Source organism: Platalea leucorodia (assembly GCF_965183815.1).
Source record: "Platalea leucorodia genome assembly, chromosome: 1".
Classification (NCBI taxonomy): domain Eukaryota; kingdom Metazoa; phylum Chordata; class Aves; order Pelecaniformes; family Threskiornithidae; genus Platalea; species Platalea leucorodia.
In genome coordinates, this window is record NC_138823.1 from 119,710,160 (window position 1) to 119,727,198 (window position 17,039).

General features: G+C 50.1%; 1 protein-coding gene across 1 annotated transcript; it reads left to right on the forward strand.

The window, feature by feature from the left end:
* Positions 1-1,363: 1,363 nt before the first annotated feature.
* TGM4 (transglutaminase 4) lies at positions 1,364-16,621 on the forward strand (the record flags this gene model as incomplete). The annotated part of the gene is given in 15 exon segments (XM_082304250.1): positions 1,364-1,431; positions 6,369-6,548; positions 6,692-6,798; positions 7,097-7,226; positions 7,877-7,995; positions 9,437-9,544; positions 10,092-10,266; positions 10,787-10,925; positions 11,181-11,284; positions 12,124-12,375; positions 13,455-13,699; positions 13,703-13,790; positions 15,139-15,308; positions 15,812-15,948; positions 16,480-16,621. Coding segments are annotated over 15 exon segments (2,112 nt in total). The 5' UTR covers positions 1,364-1,415.
* Between the last annotated feature and the right edge of the window lie 418 nt (positions 16,622-17,039).

Sequence of the window (17,039 nt, forward strand, 5' to 3'; positions counted from 1 at the left end):
GTGTTTTTTTCAATAGTGAAATATGTACTTGCCAGCACATTGTCTGGTGCTGAATGGTGAGTGATGCTCTGTCTACTAAGAACGTTGGCGGTTCAGATGTTCATACAGATGTCCTGCAAGATTATAGATGGGTACCGAACCCTCGGTACCCTGGAATGCACTAGTCATGCTCTCAAGTAAGGACACCCAACATACATCTGCCAGCAAGCAGTGACATGCCCAAAGGGTGGGATCTGCTAACTCAGCACCTCGCTTGCACCGACATTTCAGCACCAAATGAAACAGTTCTCCTAAAGAAAATACCTAGCTACCTGAATTGATGTAGAAAAGTTGGTGTTTTTGAAGGCTTCCACAGGGAGATCTTGTTTAGGGAGATCCTACATCTAGATGCACCAGCCTTGCAGACTGAATCCTACATTGCTGGACCCTGGGCTGCTGCCATGAAGGGAGGCATCGGGGCGCTGAGGCTGCTCCTGTGGCTGAGCCGCCTCTTCACTTTTGGGTATTTGGGGACGTTTGTATCTCTTTCTGGCCACTGTGCCCATGTCACTGTTGGCCTGTGCCACCAGCTCTCCCGTCAGTGGGGTAGACTCATCTCTCCATCTTTGATCACCCTGAGGACCAGGGTGGCAGTGGGGCACGTGGGGTCCAGCCACCTCCTGGGCAGAGATCTTTGGTACAGCTGTCAGCAAAGAGCAGCCAGCAAACAGCTCCTGATCCTCCACATTTCTTGCTCCTCCTGGACATGGCCTGTTTCTCCTCTTTCCCACTCAGTGCTCCTGCTGGGCTATCTCACCTAGCATCTGCCTGACCTCACAAGGAGGGGCCAGCACCAGGTACCTTGGACTTTCCAACCCATGCATGTAAAGACTGGATTTTAGCCTACAGCTTCAAGTGTTTCTCTCCCTAACATGATAATAAAAATCTCATTAACTTCAAATAAAGTCACGCTGGTCCTAATAGGGAACTCTATTTTCCTAAGGATTAAAAGTTTGTGGGCTGCCTTGGTAAAGCTAGCCCTCGAGTTGCAGTCCCTATAACCTGGATGTTAGGACATACGTGCATTCTTGTTACTCATCTAGCCCATGTTTGTCAGTGTTTGTCAGTGAAGGGTCTGTCCACTTGTCATCTGATTACGCAAATCCACCTTCCATGTAAATCAAGATTTAAGTTTCGCTGGTTTTCAGGGTCTGACTATGTGCAGAGGGAGTTGTAGTCATTTTTTTTCATGGGAACTTCCTTTCTCCAAACACCACCCCTTGGCAGTGGACCTGCTGACACCTCAGAGCGAGACGCTGATAAAAAGGGCAGCCCGTCTTCCTTCTCCATGCTCAGAAGCAGGTGGCAGAGGCTACTCAGGAGCTTGGAAGCTACTGGCATTACAGGCACCTCGGGTCGAAACGCCGACAAGAACCATGAGCAATAACGCTGGTGAGTTTTTAACGCTCAATACCATAGCCTATGTTAGATGCGCAGTTTGGCAGGTCTCCTGTGGGGAGGATGCCAGCTCCGGTGGAGGTGGAGGGTTTCTCACCCCTCCAGCTGCTGTGGGTGACAGCTTGGGGAAAGGTGTTTCGGTGACGCCGCTGCTCACGGGGGATAGGTTTGCTCTGGCTGTGCAAATTCTGGTTTTGATGGATCGGTAAGCCAGCTGAAAAATGCAACCCAGTTTTCATCACTTTTCATCAACCTGCAGACATCTAGCTCTATTGGTGGTAATAAGAAAGAAACACAGCTTTTCTAAACTTGTTCTGTGTCAAGGTGAAAGGAATTTCTTTCCTTCAGGCTACTCAGTTGTGTAGATTATTGCTCTTTAGTGATCACTGATACCATCTGACAGAAGTTTCAAAGTAACTGAAAAGGGGATTTATTTGGATTTGAGCTCCGTCCCGTGGCCATCCTGCCTGCCCTCTTGTCAGAAGACCCTGCACCTACCTAGAAAGGTGCCTGAGTCACTCCTGTAGCAGCTGCCGAATCACCACCGCTGGCTGCACTCCTGGGGCCAGCCCAACCCCAGGATGCCCAAAACCCCTAGGGTTTGGGGCATAGCCGAGCAGCTGTGGGTGTGGGCTGGGTGGTGCCTGCAGCAGAGCCGGGGTCCACAGCCATCACGAGGGGAAGGGTGTCCTGACACCGCTCCAAGCCCTTCCATTTCACACCTCCATGCTCTGGGTGTGGATGAGCTGAAATTTTCCAGGAAGTCTCGGACAGCAGCATCTTTGGGATGTGATCTCATGTCTCTGGGACATGAGAGAGTGTTTGCTGGAGGTTGGGCAAGGATGAGGAGTAAATGCAGGCGTCCAAACTTTGCTTTCTCTTGAAAAACTACTGTTCCCATCCCACTTCCCGCCTGTCCGTCCGAGCAGCCCTTATTCTCACTGAAGCCCAGCATGCTATAAATGCTCTGCTCCCTATTAATATATTTTTTAAACCCCATCACCTCATCCCCATGGAAAAAAGGCCCCAGATCCTTACCAGTGCAAAGCCCTCATGTCCCCACTTTTGTTCTGGGTGACCACTGTGCTCTCAAGGCTCTGAACATGTTCCCAAGAAGGTAGCATATGATGGGGCCAGCAGGTAAGTGTAGGAAGGAGCTCTAGAAGGGATAAATCATGGAACTAGGAGATAAAAATAAAAATACTGTATTGAAATTTCTTCTAAGTAGGATTTGGGTTTGCTTCTGGCCTGCCCCAGGAGCAAGCACAGCCAGGGCTGCTTCTTGCAGCTCAAGCCTCTGTCCCATGAGCAGGCGCGTTCTTGGCAGGCCCAGCTCTGCTACAAATCACTAGTTCCTGTGTTGGCAAAGCACGGCGCCTGCAGGCAGTGGGGCACAGGGCCTGCGGGCGCCCTGCCCCGGGCAGGAGGCAAAGCGGGAAGCTGAAAGTGGCCCCTGGGGGTTGCCCAAGGAGGGCGGGTTGCGGCCAAGCCCCCTCAGACACGGCAATGGGTGCGCCGCTGGCTCGCTCCGCGGCATTTCTTGGTGGACACCGCACCAGCTGCATCATAAGGTATCGCGAGTGTATTTGCAGAGGAGTAAGCGCAGCGCGAGTGACGGGCAGCGCTTGCAGGGAGAGGTCTTTGGCACTGTGCTCTGCACTGTCAGGGCATATTCCAAGGCAGCTGTTCTCTGCGGTTTTTCTCTGTGCATCCTCAACATCGGTGATGTCCAGAAACAGGGGATGAAAATGCCGTCCCTAAGTTAGGAAATGCTGGAAGGATGGATTCCCCAAGGCCTTTTCCCACAGCCATCCTATGCATTCAGCTCCCACATCCCTCCAAAGCCTTCTGCCATCACCAGGGCTGTTTTCTGGTAGCTTCTCAGCTCAGCACCAGTGTTTCTGTAAGGAACAAGGTCAAGCAGCTTTGATGGCTGGAGATTTGTTAATGCTGAGGAAGACTCACTTCCCCTTTGTCCTTTTTGAGAGGGTTAAGCAATTCCAGCTGAAATTTTTTGACATACGCACACGGAACACCCGTTGCGCAAAACATCAGCCCGAGGTTGGCATCTGGCAGGCAGCAAGCAAACAAAAAGCACTCAAAAATGAAATCAGTTAATAAAAGGTGATGGTCAATTTTAATTCTATTTGCCAATAACTGTTATGTAATTAAGATAAATATGGTTTATATAGTTGCTAAGAAGAAATACATGGAGGTAGTAATCTTGTGGGGAGCCATGGGCACTCCTTTCAGTTTACTCAAGGCTGCAGCCACTGCCCAGCACAGGTCGCAGTGGGAAGCGTGCCACTGATTTCAGCCTGCCCTGGATCCAGCCCTGCCTGTGGCATCTCTCAGGCCACAGCAGCTACCAGCAGATTTCAGCCTCTTCGATGTTAGGAATGGCTCTTGTCGATACATAAGTTAGCACAGTTGCCTGGTACCATGCGAATCTGTCAAAACATTTTGTGAAATAATCCCTTCAACCCTTCGGCCTTTGATTAGCTAATTTCGAAGTTACTATAAGTGGTTTTAAAGTTCCTGACTCTCCCATATCTTCATCTGAATCACTCATGAGCCAAGCGCTTTTGAGGTATTGTTACTCCCTACTGTTTACACAGGGTTTATCCTTTAAGAATATTTAATGGGCAGGTACAAGACAGGTTAGACACTTGCAAAGAAATATAGCTGGGCCATGTTCTGGCATGCTCTGGCTTTCCCGATCACATCTGGGCAGCCTGCCAAAGCCTGATGCAGTGATCCCCAAATCCCCAGTTTTATTGAAAGCTGAGGGCTTTCTCTTTGCTCAGGCTTTGCTCAGGCTTTGCTCAAAGGCTTCACTCTTTACTCAAGCATAGCACTGGGTTGTGCCTGTTGGAGCCCTGCTCCTGCACTGCAGCCCCGAGACCTTTTCCCAGCCCTGCTCCCATCCGGAGTGGCAGGAGGGCTGAGCAGCCCGGGAGATGGTGATTTTAAATGCTGTGTCCTATGAAATGAACTGCTGTGTTGGGAATGAATGGGAGCGGGGCAGGGACTCTCCCTGGAGTCCAAAGCTGTGCTGGAGTCCAACGGCAAAAGCACCAGTTGGCATGAAGTTGGCAGCAGAGCGCTGCCCCCCACATTTAGCATCCCCCCAGATGGGCAACACCTCTGCAGCACAGCTGGCTCCTGGCCCCAGACCTTCCTTTGGTACTTGGGTTGTAGGAGAAACCAAGTCCTTGGGGAAAAAAAAACCACTTGCAAAGATTCACATATTCAGATTTCCATAAGAGGTTGATTAATGGCACTTGTGATATTAGTTGGGACTAATTTTTGAGGGGAAAAGTATAAAGAATCAGCTTCAGAGTCCTGAAGAGTCCCATTTCCCAGGCTCATGGCATCCCAGAGACACTGGGGATCTCAGCAATTCAGGGGAGCCGAATTTCAGCACATTCGGTTCACTTCCAGCTTGACTGTGTATGCTACGTTTTGTAAGGAGCAATTAAAGCTGCTGTTAATTATTATTTGATAACATGAAGGATGTGTTCAATGCTAATAGAAGTCTGGTCTTTGACCAGAGAGAAATATCCTGAGATAAAATCCCGACAGTGAGGTTGAATTTTTAAGCTGCCCTGTGCTAGCTGGGGACCGCCTGGGAGCACCACCTCTGAATGTGCCTTGCCAAGCAGCACTTTCTTCACCTGTCCGTATTACTACTACTACAATAGCTGCAATAACAAAGAAACATTTGTAATACTCAAGGAGCTGATGCACCATGCACTCGGCAAGGCACAGGCATGCAGCAAACAGGAGTTGCTGTCACAGCCTTGGCTTTGACAAGGTGCCACCAGAAAAGCAGCTGAGCAGATGGGGGCAAGGAGGAGAGGGCTCAGAGATGTGGCAGGACCATGGGCACTGCCCACAGGGATGCTGCGGTGGTCTCGACCTTTGGTGAGCTCCCATGAGAGGTGCTCGGGGGAGCGGAGCTGCCCTGCAGCAGCTGTGGTGATGGGATGCAGATGTGCTGTCCCCATTCCACTTTCGAGGGGGAAGCAAGACTTTTGCAGAACCAAGTCTTTCAGTACTGCAACAAAACTTGCAGTCATGCCATCTTCCTGGCCCACAGCGGGCTGCAGAGCTGGCTTGTGGCTGCTGGACCCCAGCCAGCTGGCAGCATGCAAGGGCAGGCAAGTGGGCCAGCAGACGTGGATTTCCAAACCAGTGAGATCCCATTCACAGCCTTTTGGCTGCTGAGGAGGCAGCCCCAAGGGCACACGGTGGGCAGCTGCCCAGGCGCAGAGGTGCTGGTTGCCGGCAGGGGCAGAAATCCTCACGCTATGTCTCCTACTGCTGCTACCTCCCTCAAGCTACTCATTCCTCACTCGCCCGCGGCCACCTCAGAGGTCAAACATCCCTCAGACTTCCTGGGTGGCGAGGGAGGGAGGCAGAGGCATGCCGCAGCAACTGGGGGCCGAAGAGTTGGAGGGCGAGGCCGGCACTCATCCTTGCTCCGGGTGGATTGCTGCAGCACGCTCACCACCACCAGCCTCCATAACCCATCCCAGCAACAAGACTGTCTATATACCTCTATATACATATACTAAGTACTTATATTATTATGTTATGTTATGATGTGTTATGTTATATTAATAATATATTTTTATATTACATTACATTACATTACATTATATTATATTACATTATATTATATTTCATTATATTATATTATGCTATACTATATTTTTTACATATATATATATATATATAAAAACTGTTATATCATCTATTAGCTTTGGCGATCCTTGGTGTGATTCCTTGTGCTAGACCACTGGACGCTTACATGTTTTGATGACCTACTGGGCTCCATTAAGAAGAAGAAAACTGTCTTTACTGAGCAATTTACCGTCGACCCCCTTTTCTTTTTTCTTTCTCCCTCTCTGCTAATGGCTTTCCAGGGACTGATCTGAAGGTCACTGGGATTGACTATCTCAAGAGCCAGAACACTCGCCTGCACCACACAGATGCGTACAACATCAAGAACCTGGTGGTGCGGCGCGGGCAGGCCTTTCAGCTCCAGCTCAGCTTCAGCAGGGAGCTGAAGGCTAGCGACAAGCTGGCGCTGCGTTTCGGCATCGGTAAGCGGATCCCCCCTTCGCGGCCATCAGGCAAAGCGGGAGAGCCCCAGCAGCCTCCGGCTGCCTGTTGCTGCCGCCTGGCACTGCGCGGTCGTTGTAGACCCGTGCAACCCTCCCGCATCTCCTGTTGGGTTTGTTTCCAGGCAAAAGGCCAATGAAAACCAGGGGGACCCTGATGTCACTGAGCACGAGGCAGGAGCAGGACCTCAGCGGGTGGCAAATATCCATTGTCAAGAACAGCGGCAACCAGGTAGAACCCACGGGCCGTGCTCCCACACGGTGCAATGGTGGAGGGCAGCAACACCGAGCCCATTGGGAGCGATAGAGCAAATTCTCCTACCCCCGCCCTGCTTTCTCTTAGCCCTGAAATTTTAGGCAGGCAGCAGCCTTGCCCTGTTTAATTCCTTGCTCCCACACTGCGCGTGCAGGATGCGCCCCATCCCTCTTCTGCCCCCCACATCCCTGTGGCCACCATATTTGGTGCTTGTGCTGTGCCTCTGGCCACGGTGGAGGGTCCATCATGCCCTCTCTCCTTGTCGCCTCCCCAGTGCCTGCTGTCTGTCACCAGCTCACCCAGGGCCATGGTGGGAAAATACACCCTGAACATCAAGACGGGGACTAACATTTACAAGTCTGAAAACGATGCTGTCTACCTTTTGTTCAATCCTTGGTGTGAAGGTGAGCGGTCGTGCAACCGGGGGTGATAATTACTGCTCCAAGGGATTGTTCCTGGGGGAGCTTCTCCTCACTTTTTTCCTCCTCTCTTTCCCACATACATTGCTTTTTTGTCCCTAAAACATCACAAGCAGCATCCTCATGGAGCCAGTGCCGGGCAATTGCAATGAGCCAGCTCCTGGCTGGGGAGGCCCCAGTGCCAGCTTAAGGTGTATCTCTCTGTCGTCTCTGTTTGCACCTCTGTGTCACCCCTTGCTGTTTCCCTGGGCCACGGCGAAGGTTAACTGAGATGACTGGGTTAGCTTAAAATCCAGATAAAAAAAAATAACCAGACAAAAAAACATGTGGTGTTGTTTGGCATCAGTCCCCCAGTTCTCTCTGCTGTCTACCTAGTCTACTACAGTGTTTGTTCAGAAAGAAGCATTTCACTAAAATAGAACAGTGGTCATATAGCAATAGACCTACAGGAGTAAAATAAAGCTTAGTCTTATAGGAAATTCTTCCACAATAGGAAAAAGAAGCATGAGCGCTGCATGGTCATCATTTGGTGTGAATGTTACAGACCACCAGCTCCCCTAGTTTAGCTTTCCAAGGAAAACTTTGTATAGTGTGCGTGCAAACCACCTAACATCTGACGGTTTTTTTTGTTCCAGCTGATGCCGTCTTCCTGGATGATGAGGCTAAGAGAAAGGAGTACGTGCTCAACGATACAGGCTACATCTATGTTGGGTCTGCATACAACATATACGGTAGACCCTGGAATTTCGGGCAGGTAAAACACAGCTGTCTTCTTGGTGTTATTACCCTTATTTCCTCTTACTCCCTTAGGCAGTCGTTTCAGTGAATCAGACCTAAAAACAGTTTAAGCCTGTGAGTAGCTCAAAGCGCTTGACTAATCCTGCCAGCTTCACTGGGACGGCTCACGTGCTTAGAGCAATCTGTGTACTTAAGTGTTTTCTCCAGCCACAGCTTTAGAACAGGGCTTAACGGCACGTTTATAATCAGATCACGAGACCCCTGGCAAAGGACTTGGGAATTGGGGATGGAGCGTTTCTGATTGGAAAGATTCCCATACGGAGTCCTCCCTGCTCTCTGGTTGGTAACAAGCTCGTGAGCCTCAGAGAGGGCTGATGGGGGGAAAAAAACATCTGGTTATGTACCTATTGAATCATGATCGGGGAAAAACAGGGGAAAAGCACTGGCAGAGGTTGTCGTTGTTCAAGCGATGCCTTCATCGACTGCAAAGAGAACTGCTGGGTGCAGGACGCAATCAGCCTGCCCTCTCAGGAAGGGTGTTGCTCCACGCTGCCTCTGAGATGACTCCAGTGGAGTGGAAAGACAAACTTGCTCAGGCTAGAGATAAAAGGTGGATGCCAGAGCAGGTTTATTTGCACCCTGTAGAAAGCACACAGGCACCCAAACGGAGCATCCTCCACCCTGTCCAGATAGACTTCCCCACGAAAATATGTTTGAATCTGGGGTTTTTTGTTGTTGTTGTTGTTTTCTTTTTTGGTTTTAGTTTGTTTTATAAGTCTGCAGTTTCAAGATGCAAGATGTAGATAGCCCAGCAAAAGTGCTCTTGCTGAAGCCTTTTCCATGAAGGGGCCAAAGGGCACTGTCCACAGGGTTGTTCCTATCCTAATATTTACTCTCCCATTAAGCAATGAGAATTGATATTGATATCCTGCCAAGCTTTTTTGGATTGGATGTTTGGCATCTCTGTGAATTGGACCTCAAGGAGCTTTATCAGCAATTGCTAATTAGGAAACTTTGGCTGTAATAATCTGCATTTACGTACTTTTTTTTTTATCCCCAGAGTTCATTTTGTACCTGTGTCAATAGACTGAGTATCTGTAGCACTCTTAAATTTTCATTACTCTTGTGAGCAATTTGCAGGGCTGCAGGGAGATGACGTGGCTGTCTTAGGACTACTCACAAGAGTAAAGATTGCTGGGTCAGGTTTCAACTGTGTTTGCAAGACACGTGAGACAGGCTTATGTCTTCCAAGGTGGGTTTTCATTTAAGCCCTTCGTTGGAGAGAACAGCTTTGGGAAGCCCCATAGGCTTGAGAATTCAATATCATAAGGAAGTTTAGAAGTTAGGACCAGTCAGATGATAGTTTCCTCCAAGTACTTAGATAGACTTCATAGTGACTGAGCAAGTTCTGTTTTACAGCGGCATATAAAAATGTCTCCACTTTCTCTCCAAAACAGTTTGAGGAATTCATCTTGGATGCCTGCATGTATCTGCTGGACAAAAGTAATCTCAAGATAATCAGTACAGGGGATCCTGTGTTGGTGTCGAGAGCCATGTCTGCTTTGGTACGCCTCTCTCAGAGAAGTCCTTTGCCTCTCCAGCTTTCCCTCCTCCTTCTTGCTCTTCTTTCCCCAGGGCCTTGAACACCATTTCAGGATGCATCTGAAATGGGTTCCTTTGAGAAACCACAAGGAAAGAGACAGAGGCATTTTGGGTGGAGGCAAGAGGCGAGTGAAACACAGCATCTCCCCATCTCCAAAGCTTGCAGCTGCCCCAGTGGTTGTCCTTCCTCAGCAGCTGCATTGGCAGGGTCAACACAAGGGTTGTGTTTCAGGGGGCAACTGTTCTCTGTGGTGGGACCCTTCTTGGAGCCCTGGGGTTTAAGATACAAGATGCAGAGTGCATTTTGGCTGCCCCATGCCACCTCCCTCTAGATAGCCAGGTGGAGAGTTTCCAACCAGAGGAGCCCCCAGCCAGCACCAGCAGCCTTGCTGGGTTCCACAGGGCTGTGGAGCACCTGGGGAGCCACAGGGTGGGCAGAGCCCCCAGTGTTTAAGCCTCATTCAGCCTCATCCCTGTATTTTTCTCCTTTGCATGTGTCTGTGGCCACAGGTTAATGCCAACGATGACAGCGGTGTCCTGATGTGGAACTGGTCAGGGAATTACAGCAGCGGGACCTCCCCTATGGATTGGGTTGGGAGCGTCTCAATTTTGCAGAAGTATTACAACACGAAGAAGCCAGTCTGTTATGGTCAATGTTGGGTCTTCTCAGGAGTCCTCACTACAGGTAAACAGTGAACCGTCTCCCTTCTCTGATATCCTAATTACTGTGCTACTAAGCCAAACTACTGTGCCTCTGAGTGCCAGAGGTGGCAGAGCCTGTCATGTAAGGAGAGGCTGAGGGAGCCAGCACTGCTCAGCCTGGAGAAGAGAAGGCTCAAGGGGGTCTTATCCATGTGTATAAATACCTGACTGGAGGGAGTGGGACAAACAGAGCGAGGATCTTCTTGGTGGTGCCCAGTGACAGGACCAGAGCTGATGGGCACAATCTGAAACATGGGAGGTTCTGTCTGAACATGGGAAAAAAGCTTTTTTCACTGTGAGGGTGATGGAGCACTGGCACAGGTTGCCCAGAGAGGTTGTGGAGTCTCCATGCTTGGAGATAGTCAAAAGCTGTCTGGACACAGTCTTGGGCACCTGCTCTAGAGGGCCCTGGGTGGGCAGAGGGGTCAGACAAGACAATCCCCACAGGCACCCGCCGACCTGAGTGATTTTGTGACCCTGTGTTTTATCTGTCTGTGCTGCAGTCATGCGCTGCTTGGGGATCCCATGCCGCTGTGTGAGTAACTTCAACTCAGCACACGATACGGAGGAGAACCTGAGAGTTAACGTTTACCTGAATACATCTGGAGAAAAGCTGAACGGGATGTCCCTTGACTCCATCTGGTACTGCCAAGGAGGGGCTAATGCCTCCTACCTCCCCGCACTGCCCCACAGCATCACCTTTCCCAAGCCCAACAGCCTTTCCTTTGAGAATCTCCCTACTGCTTCATGTTTGCTGCCTGGGAGAGGGAGAAAGCCTGGGGGCTCACAGGATTACATGCAAAACCCCATTAAACCTGCCCTTATTTAAGAGAGGAGATCGTGACTCTTCTGGCTGTAACAGCTCACTCTTTTTCTTTCCAATCCAAATGCACGCAGGAACTTCCACGTGTGGAATGACGTCTGGATGAAGCGGAGGGACCTGCCAGCAGGGTTTGATGGCTGGCAGGCAATCGATTCAACCCCTCAAGAGCAAAGTCAAGGTAGGGTTTGCCTAGAAAGGCTCTTCTGCAACTCCCAAGGGAGGCAGGGACATTTCATATGAAAACCATGGTACCTGGTCAACAAAGCATCTATTCCCCATGCATACCTTCACACACTTGGGCAGTGACATCCTAAAGCCGGAGGTCTCACGCCTGCCATCTCAGCCTGGGACAGGAGGAACAGTGTTTCTCGGCAGGCAGAAAACCAACCTTGCAGGATGCTGTGGGGACTTGAATGTCATTTCAGAGGTTAGAGCGCATAGCTGGAAATCAGAGTTAATTTCCTTTTCCAGTGTCCTCTGATTTCTTTCATGGAGTTGAGGACTCAAAGCACTCTGTAGTAATAGGTGCCACAGCTTTCCCCAGGAAAGATGCTTTCTGTAGAGCTTTCCTGAGGAAGTCATGAGTCCGTTCATTGGTAACTGAGAGAAGTGACTGCCAAAATCGGTGACTACCCTCCCTGCACAGATGCAGGGAGTTTGGAGGCGGGAAAGAAAACATTAGCCCTCAAGGCTGTGCAGAATATGGAGTATTGCCAGGAGATCAAACACAGGTGGCTGGGCTCGGTTGACTCCATCACCAAGTCACGACTTTCAAACCTTAAAATTATTTAAGAAGTGAGGGGAAACACATAAAAGCTCTTACCAGACCTTGGTCATCTGTAAAAAAGCCCAAAGAGCTATGGGATAAATGGGGGTTTTTTGAATTCATCACTAAGTTGGTGAAAGAGTCAACTACCATGGCCACATATTCCTGCTTGGGTGGGTCTGGGGGTGGAACAAAAATTGGAGGCTCTGCTCATATTTGGAAAAGCAAATGGTGTTGAATGTGCTTTCTAGGTATTTTCCAGTGTGGTCCATGCCTGCTGAAGGCTATCCGAGAAGGGGATGTGTATTTGCCCTTCGATGGCAAGTTTGTGTACACGGAAGTGAATGCTGATGAAGTCTACTGGGTCGTCAAGAAGGTGAACGGCGTGGATAAGTACACCAGGATTAGCACGGACACCAAAGGCATCGGTGTGAACATAAGCACAAAAGCCGTGGGGCAGGACAAGCGGGAAGACATCACCGCGGAGTACAAGTTCCCTGAAGGTGACTGCTCCCGTGCTCTAAAGTAGTGCCAAAGAGGAGACCCCTGGCCGCGTAGGTCGCCCCACAACGTGTTTTCTCCAGGAGAAAACCGCAGGGGCAGCTGCAGTGGCAAACCCTGTGTAAGGCCTGAAGACCTTGGGGAGGCAGCCTGCTCCTGGGCATCTTCATGCCCGCAGTGACACCTATAGGCGGCTCTTTAGGGTGGGTGTGAGCAAGCTTGCAGGCAGTGAAGGAAATGGGCTGAGTGACCAACCTAGTGGTCGGACTCACTGTTGCTTCATTTCTTCATTCTTCTTTTTGTCTTTCCATTCCCCAGACCATATTGGAAAGAAAAAAAACCCGATATTCACTCCCCACAGTTCTCAGATCCATCCATGTTGTGCTAGACTGTTAAACCCTTCCCAGTGAGGAGCAGGAAAATCTTAGGCTGAAAAATTTAAGAGCATCCATCCTCTAAAAGTGTCTCCTTCAGGAAATTCTTCCAGTCCAAAATGCTACAGTTAGAATCTTAGAAGCGTTCAGGTTGGTAAAGACCTTTAAGATCATTGAGTCTAACCATTAACCTAACACTGCCAAGCCCACCACTAAACCATGTCCCTAAGCACCACATCTACCCATCTTTTAAATACCTCCAGGGATGGAGGCTCAACCACTTGCCTGGGCAGCCTGTTCCAGGGCCTGACTACCCTTTTGGTGAAGAAATTTTTCCTAATATCCAACCTAAACCTCCCCAGGTGCAACCTGAGGCCATTTCCTCTTGCTCTATTGCTTGTTTCTTGGGAGAAGAGACCGACCCCCACCTCACTACAGCCTCCTTTCAGGTAGTTGTAGAGAGCAATAAGGTCTCCCCTGAGTATCCTTTTCTGCAGGCTAAACAACCCTAGTTTCTTCAGCCGCTCCTCATAAGACTTGCTGTCAGTTAGATCTGGTGGTAGTGTAAGCCAAGAGGGTCTCCTGAGCAGAGGCTGGAGGTGCCCTGACATCCTCTCTGCTCAGCAGCAGAAGCATAAATAAAGGGAAGGTGGCTCTCGGTGAGGAGACTGAGATACAGCTATCACCCATCTTTTTTCTTCATCCAGGCTCCAGAGAGGAAAGGGAGTCCATGCAGAGAGCTTGCTCCTTCTTACAGCCTTCAGGAATAATACCTCGTGCACGCTTCGCATCGATTGTGCCCATGGATGACAAGCACTCCAAGCCTGAGACGGTCTCCAAGACTGGGCTGCAGCTTGAGATAACCAATAAAGGAGCTTTGTATCCTGGAAATCCCCTTGAAATGGCCATCACAGTGAAGACCTCTACTCCTGGAAGCTGGACCATCAATCTTTGAGGCTCCTGCCAGCTACAGCTCTATACTGGGAAAGTCAAGGCCACCATTGGATATGTCAAGGAGACTGTCAAGCTTGAAGGCAAATCTGGTAGGCTCACTCTGTTCTATGGGCTATTTACAGTGGCAGTTTGGGGTTTCACTCGAGCTGGTTCATAATAGCTCCACTATAGGTTAGTGCATGCCTCTGTACAGCACAAAGAGCAGAAATTGCCTGCCTGCTACCTACCTCTCTTGTTACTGCATTTGGGAGTCTCAGTTACAGACTGGGATCCCACCGTAGCAGGGACCAAAATGTGAAGGCCCTGTCCCTGCTGCAGCTTCACCAAGATGGTTAGAAATACATCAGTGTGGGCAGACAGACATTTTTACGGTGCGAGCGAGGTGTGCTGGAGCATCTCCCTCCTGTCCTCACTGTGTAAGCATCATCAAAGATGCCACCACAGGCTTGGGGTGCATCCATATGGGTGAGATCCCTCACAGGATTTAGATGGCTGAAAATCTCAGCCTTTTTTTGTTCTTGTGCTTGCCACTCTAATGTTGACCAGCTGGTGGTGATGCTGGTGAGTGTTATTTTCTGAATTCTTTGCCCAAGCAAATTTCGACCTCATGGCTGCCTGCCTGGCTGATCCCAAGAGCTGTTTGCTGTTCATTGCATATCTTTGAGCAACCTGGCTTGTATTTCTGATCCCCAGCAAATGTGACTGAAATTTGCTAAACAAGAGACTAACGAGTGATGAATAATTAACAGCACTTGCTCATTCCAAGCATGAGTCACTCTCACAAAAAAAAAAAAATCTTTGCTGCTGGTGATTACTGAGCATTTTCACGCATATACTGTGGCTGTCAAAATGCAGCAGGGTAGGACACAAATGTAGCTACATACATTTAGAGATAAGGATAGGCATTTCTTTTTTTTTATTCCCAGAAGCCAGGAAGCCTCACGGCTAAAGCAATGTTCAGGCTCCAGTGCTGCTGACTCCAGGGCCTTTCTGAACCACTGGAGGTTTGTCCAGGCAATTAAAGATAAAATCTGAAGTGAAACAAAAGCCGCTAATTTTATAGCAAGCAGTGCCTCGGAGAAACCCCAGGGCACATGGGCTTAAACGTACCCAACCTCACGCTCCTCTGCTTCCTCCTGAGTGCCGGGGCAGCCGGGGACAAGGGCTGCCAAGACGCTGGATGTGAGCCCGAGTCAGCGCTCGGCTTGGCAGGGAGATGGTGTGGGCTCAGCCACCCATCCCATGGGCTGTGTGTGCTGGGTACCACTCTTCCAGCCGGCGCTTTCCCCTGAGGGGCCCCTGGGTCGGGCCCAAAGCTGGATGGTCTCAGCAAATATGCCTCATCCCACGCACTGGGGCACTGGCCACCAGAGCCGACTTTGTCACCCGATTCCGGGGCATCTGATGAAGCACTGAGTTGTGCTTTCTCTCCTGCAGAGACACAGGTCCCTCTGAAAATTGCAGCAGATGAGTACATGAAGACGCTGGCTTCAGTGGAAGACGAAGTGCTCATCCATGTCACCGCCATTGCTGAGGTCCAGGGGACAGATGACAGACTCACCAACGAGATGACGATGAACTTTGAGTACCCCCCCATCACCCTCCAGGTGAGGCAGCCGCCAGCCCAGCTCCTCGGGGACGAGGGTTAAAGCCCTGCTCACTCTAACACCAAGGTGGTGTTCGCATTGCCAGGGGGTCTCCCAAACAGCTGCCTCCTGGGATGCTCAGTCCTCGGCATTTTATTTGGCTTTTCAGCCTTTATTTGAAGGTTGAAAGCAGCCATGAAATGAAGATTTTATTGCCCTATCTAAAATGGGCAGGCAGGGGCTGCTGGAGGGAAGGGGATGGAAGAGGACAGTTTGTACGGGGCCCATCTCTGACCCTGCAGCTCTGCCTCCTGAAGGAAAAACCTGTTGAGAAACCAGAGAGAAGAGCTGGAAAACAGCTGGCAGGGCAGAGCGCACGGTGCCATGGGAGGGTGGAAAGGATATGAGGGAGTTATCCCCCACCATGCTGGTGGTGAGGAGCAAACCTGCAGCGGGTCCGGCATCTTTATTACCCCTCTGATCCCCGGTATTTGGGTTTGTTTCTCTCTTTCCTCCTCTACCAGATGCCAGAAACCGCCAAACTGAACAAGGAGTTCTCCTGTGCCTTCATCTTCCAGAACAAGCTGAACGTGCCCCTCAACAACTGCAAGCTGCTGGTGGAGGGCTTGGGCATATTTAAGATGACGGAGTTTGATGAGGGGTAAGGAGATGAGCCCAGTATGAAATGAGCGTGGCAGGACTCTGCTTTTTTTCTTTTTTTTTTTTTTTAATTTCTCTTGAAGAAGCGGTTAGGGGATTTGGAGTAACAGGGCCCTTTGCAAGCTATGTTCGAAACCGCGCCACATTTGGGCACAGTCCGCGCAGCAGAAAGACCCACGCAGAGGTTGGCGTGTTCAGGGCATTCAGGCACAACAGGGGCTCTCCCCACGCTCCTGCTGTGATGCCAGGTGCTGCCCAGCCAGTGTGAACACAGCTGGCTTCCTTCAGAGCTGAATTTAGTGTTTCAGCAGGATGGGGAAGTCTGGGAAAGGTCCCCAGGATTGCCAGGACCACCAGCCAGCACCACTGTGCCGAGCCCCACTTGCTGCACGTTGGTCACAGGAGAAGGGAAGAAGGGAAACACCCACCCTAAAAACACACAGCGGCTATTTCTTTAAGCTAAACAATTTAAAAGCAACAAATAAGAACCATAACTCATGCTGGGACTATTTGTTTTTTTCTTTCTCCTTAGGGATGTAGAGCCTGGTAGGATCATTAAGTCTCAAGTAATATGCACTCCGACGAGAGTAGGAGAGAAGAAAATGGTAGCCAAGCTGACCTCGACCCTGATCAAAGCAATCTCTGCGGAGAAGGCCATCACCATCATCGAGTAGGATCGGTGCCTCAGCAGGGTGTAAATGGTGGCCTTGCTAAACACGTAGCACCGCTGTGTGTCTCGGGCACTTCTTGCCTCCTTGATTGCTGGATAGTAATCTCAAAGTAAAGAGCAAAAATCCCATTAAGCTAAGGGAATTAAACTAACTTAAAGGGCTCAGTTGTGTTGATTGCAGCTAATTGTGATTCAATAAAGGTTGTTAAAATCAACTGTGTGATTGGGTTGTATGGTAATGCCGGGTTGGGATGGCTCTGAGGCCGTGGGGGGGACGTTCCCACCTCAGGCCAGGGACTGGAGCTCACGAAGGTGCTGCCTTCGGCCGGCGGTGGGTGTGAGCCCAGGGGGTGTTTTGCAGTTGCTTGGCTGCCCAGGCTGTGGTCCTACATGGGAGGCCACCCAGGGACTTCATTGCACCA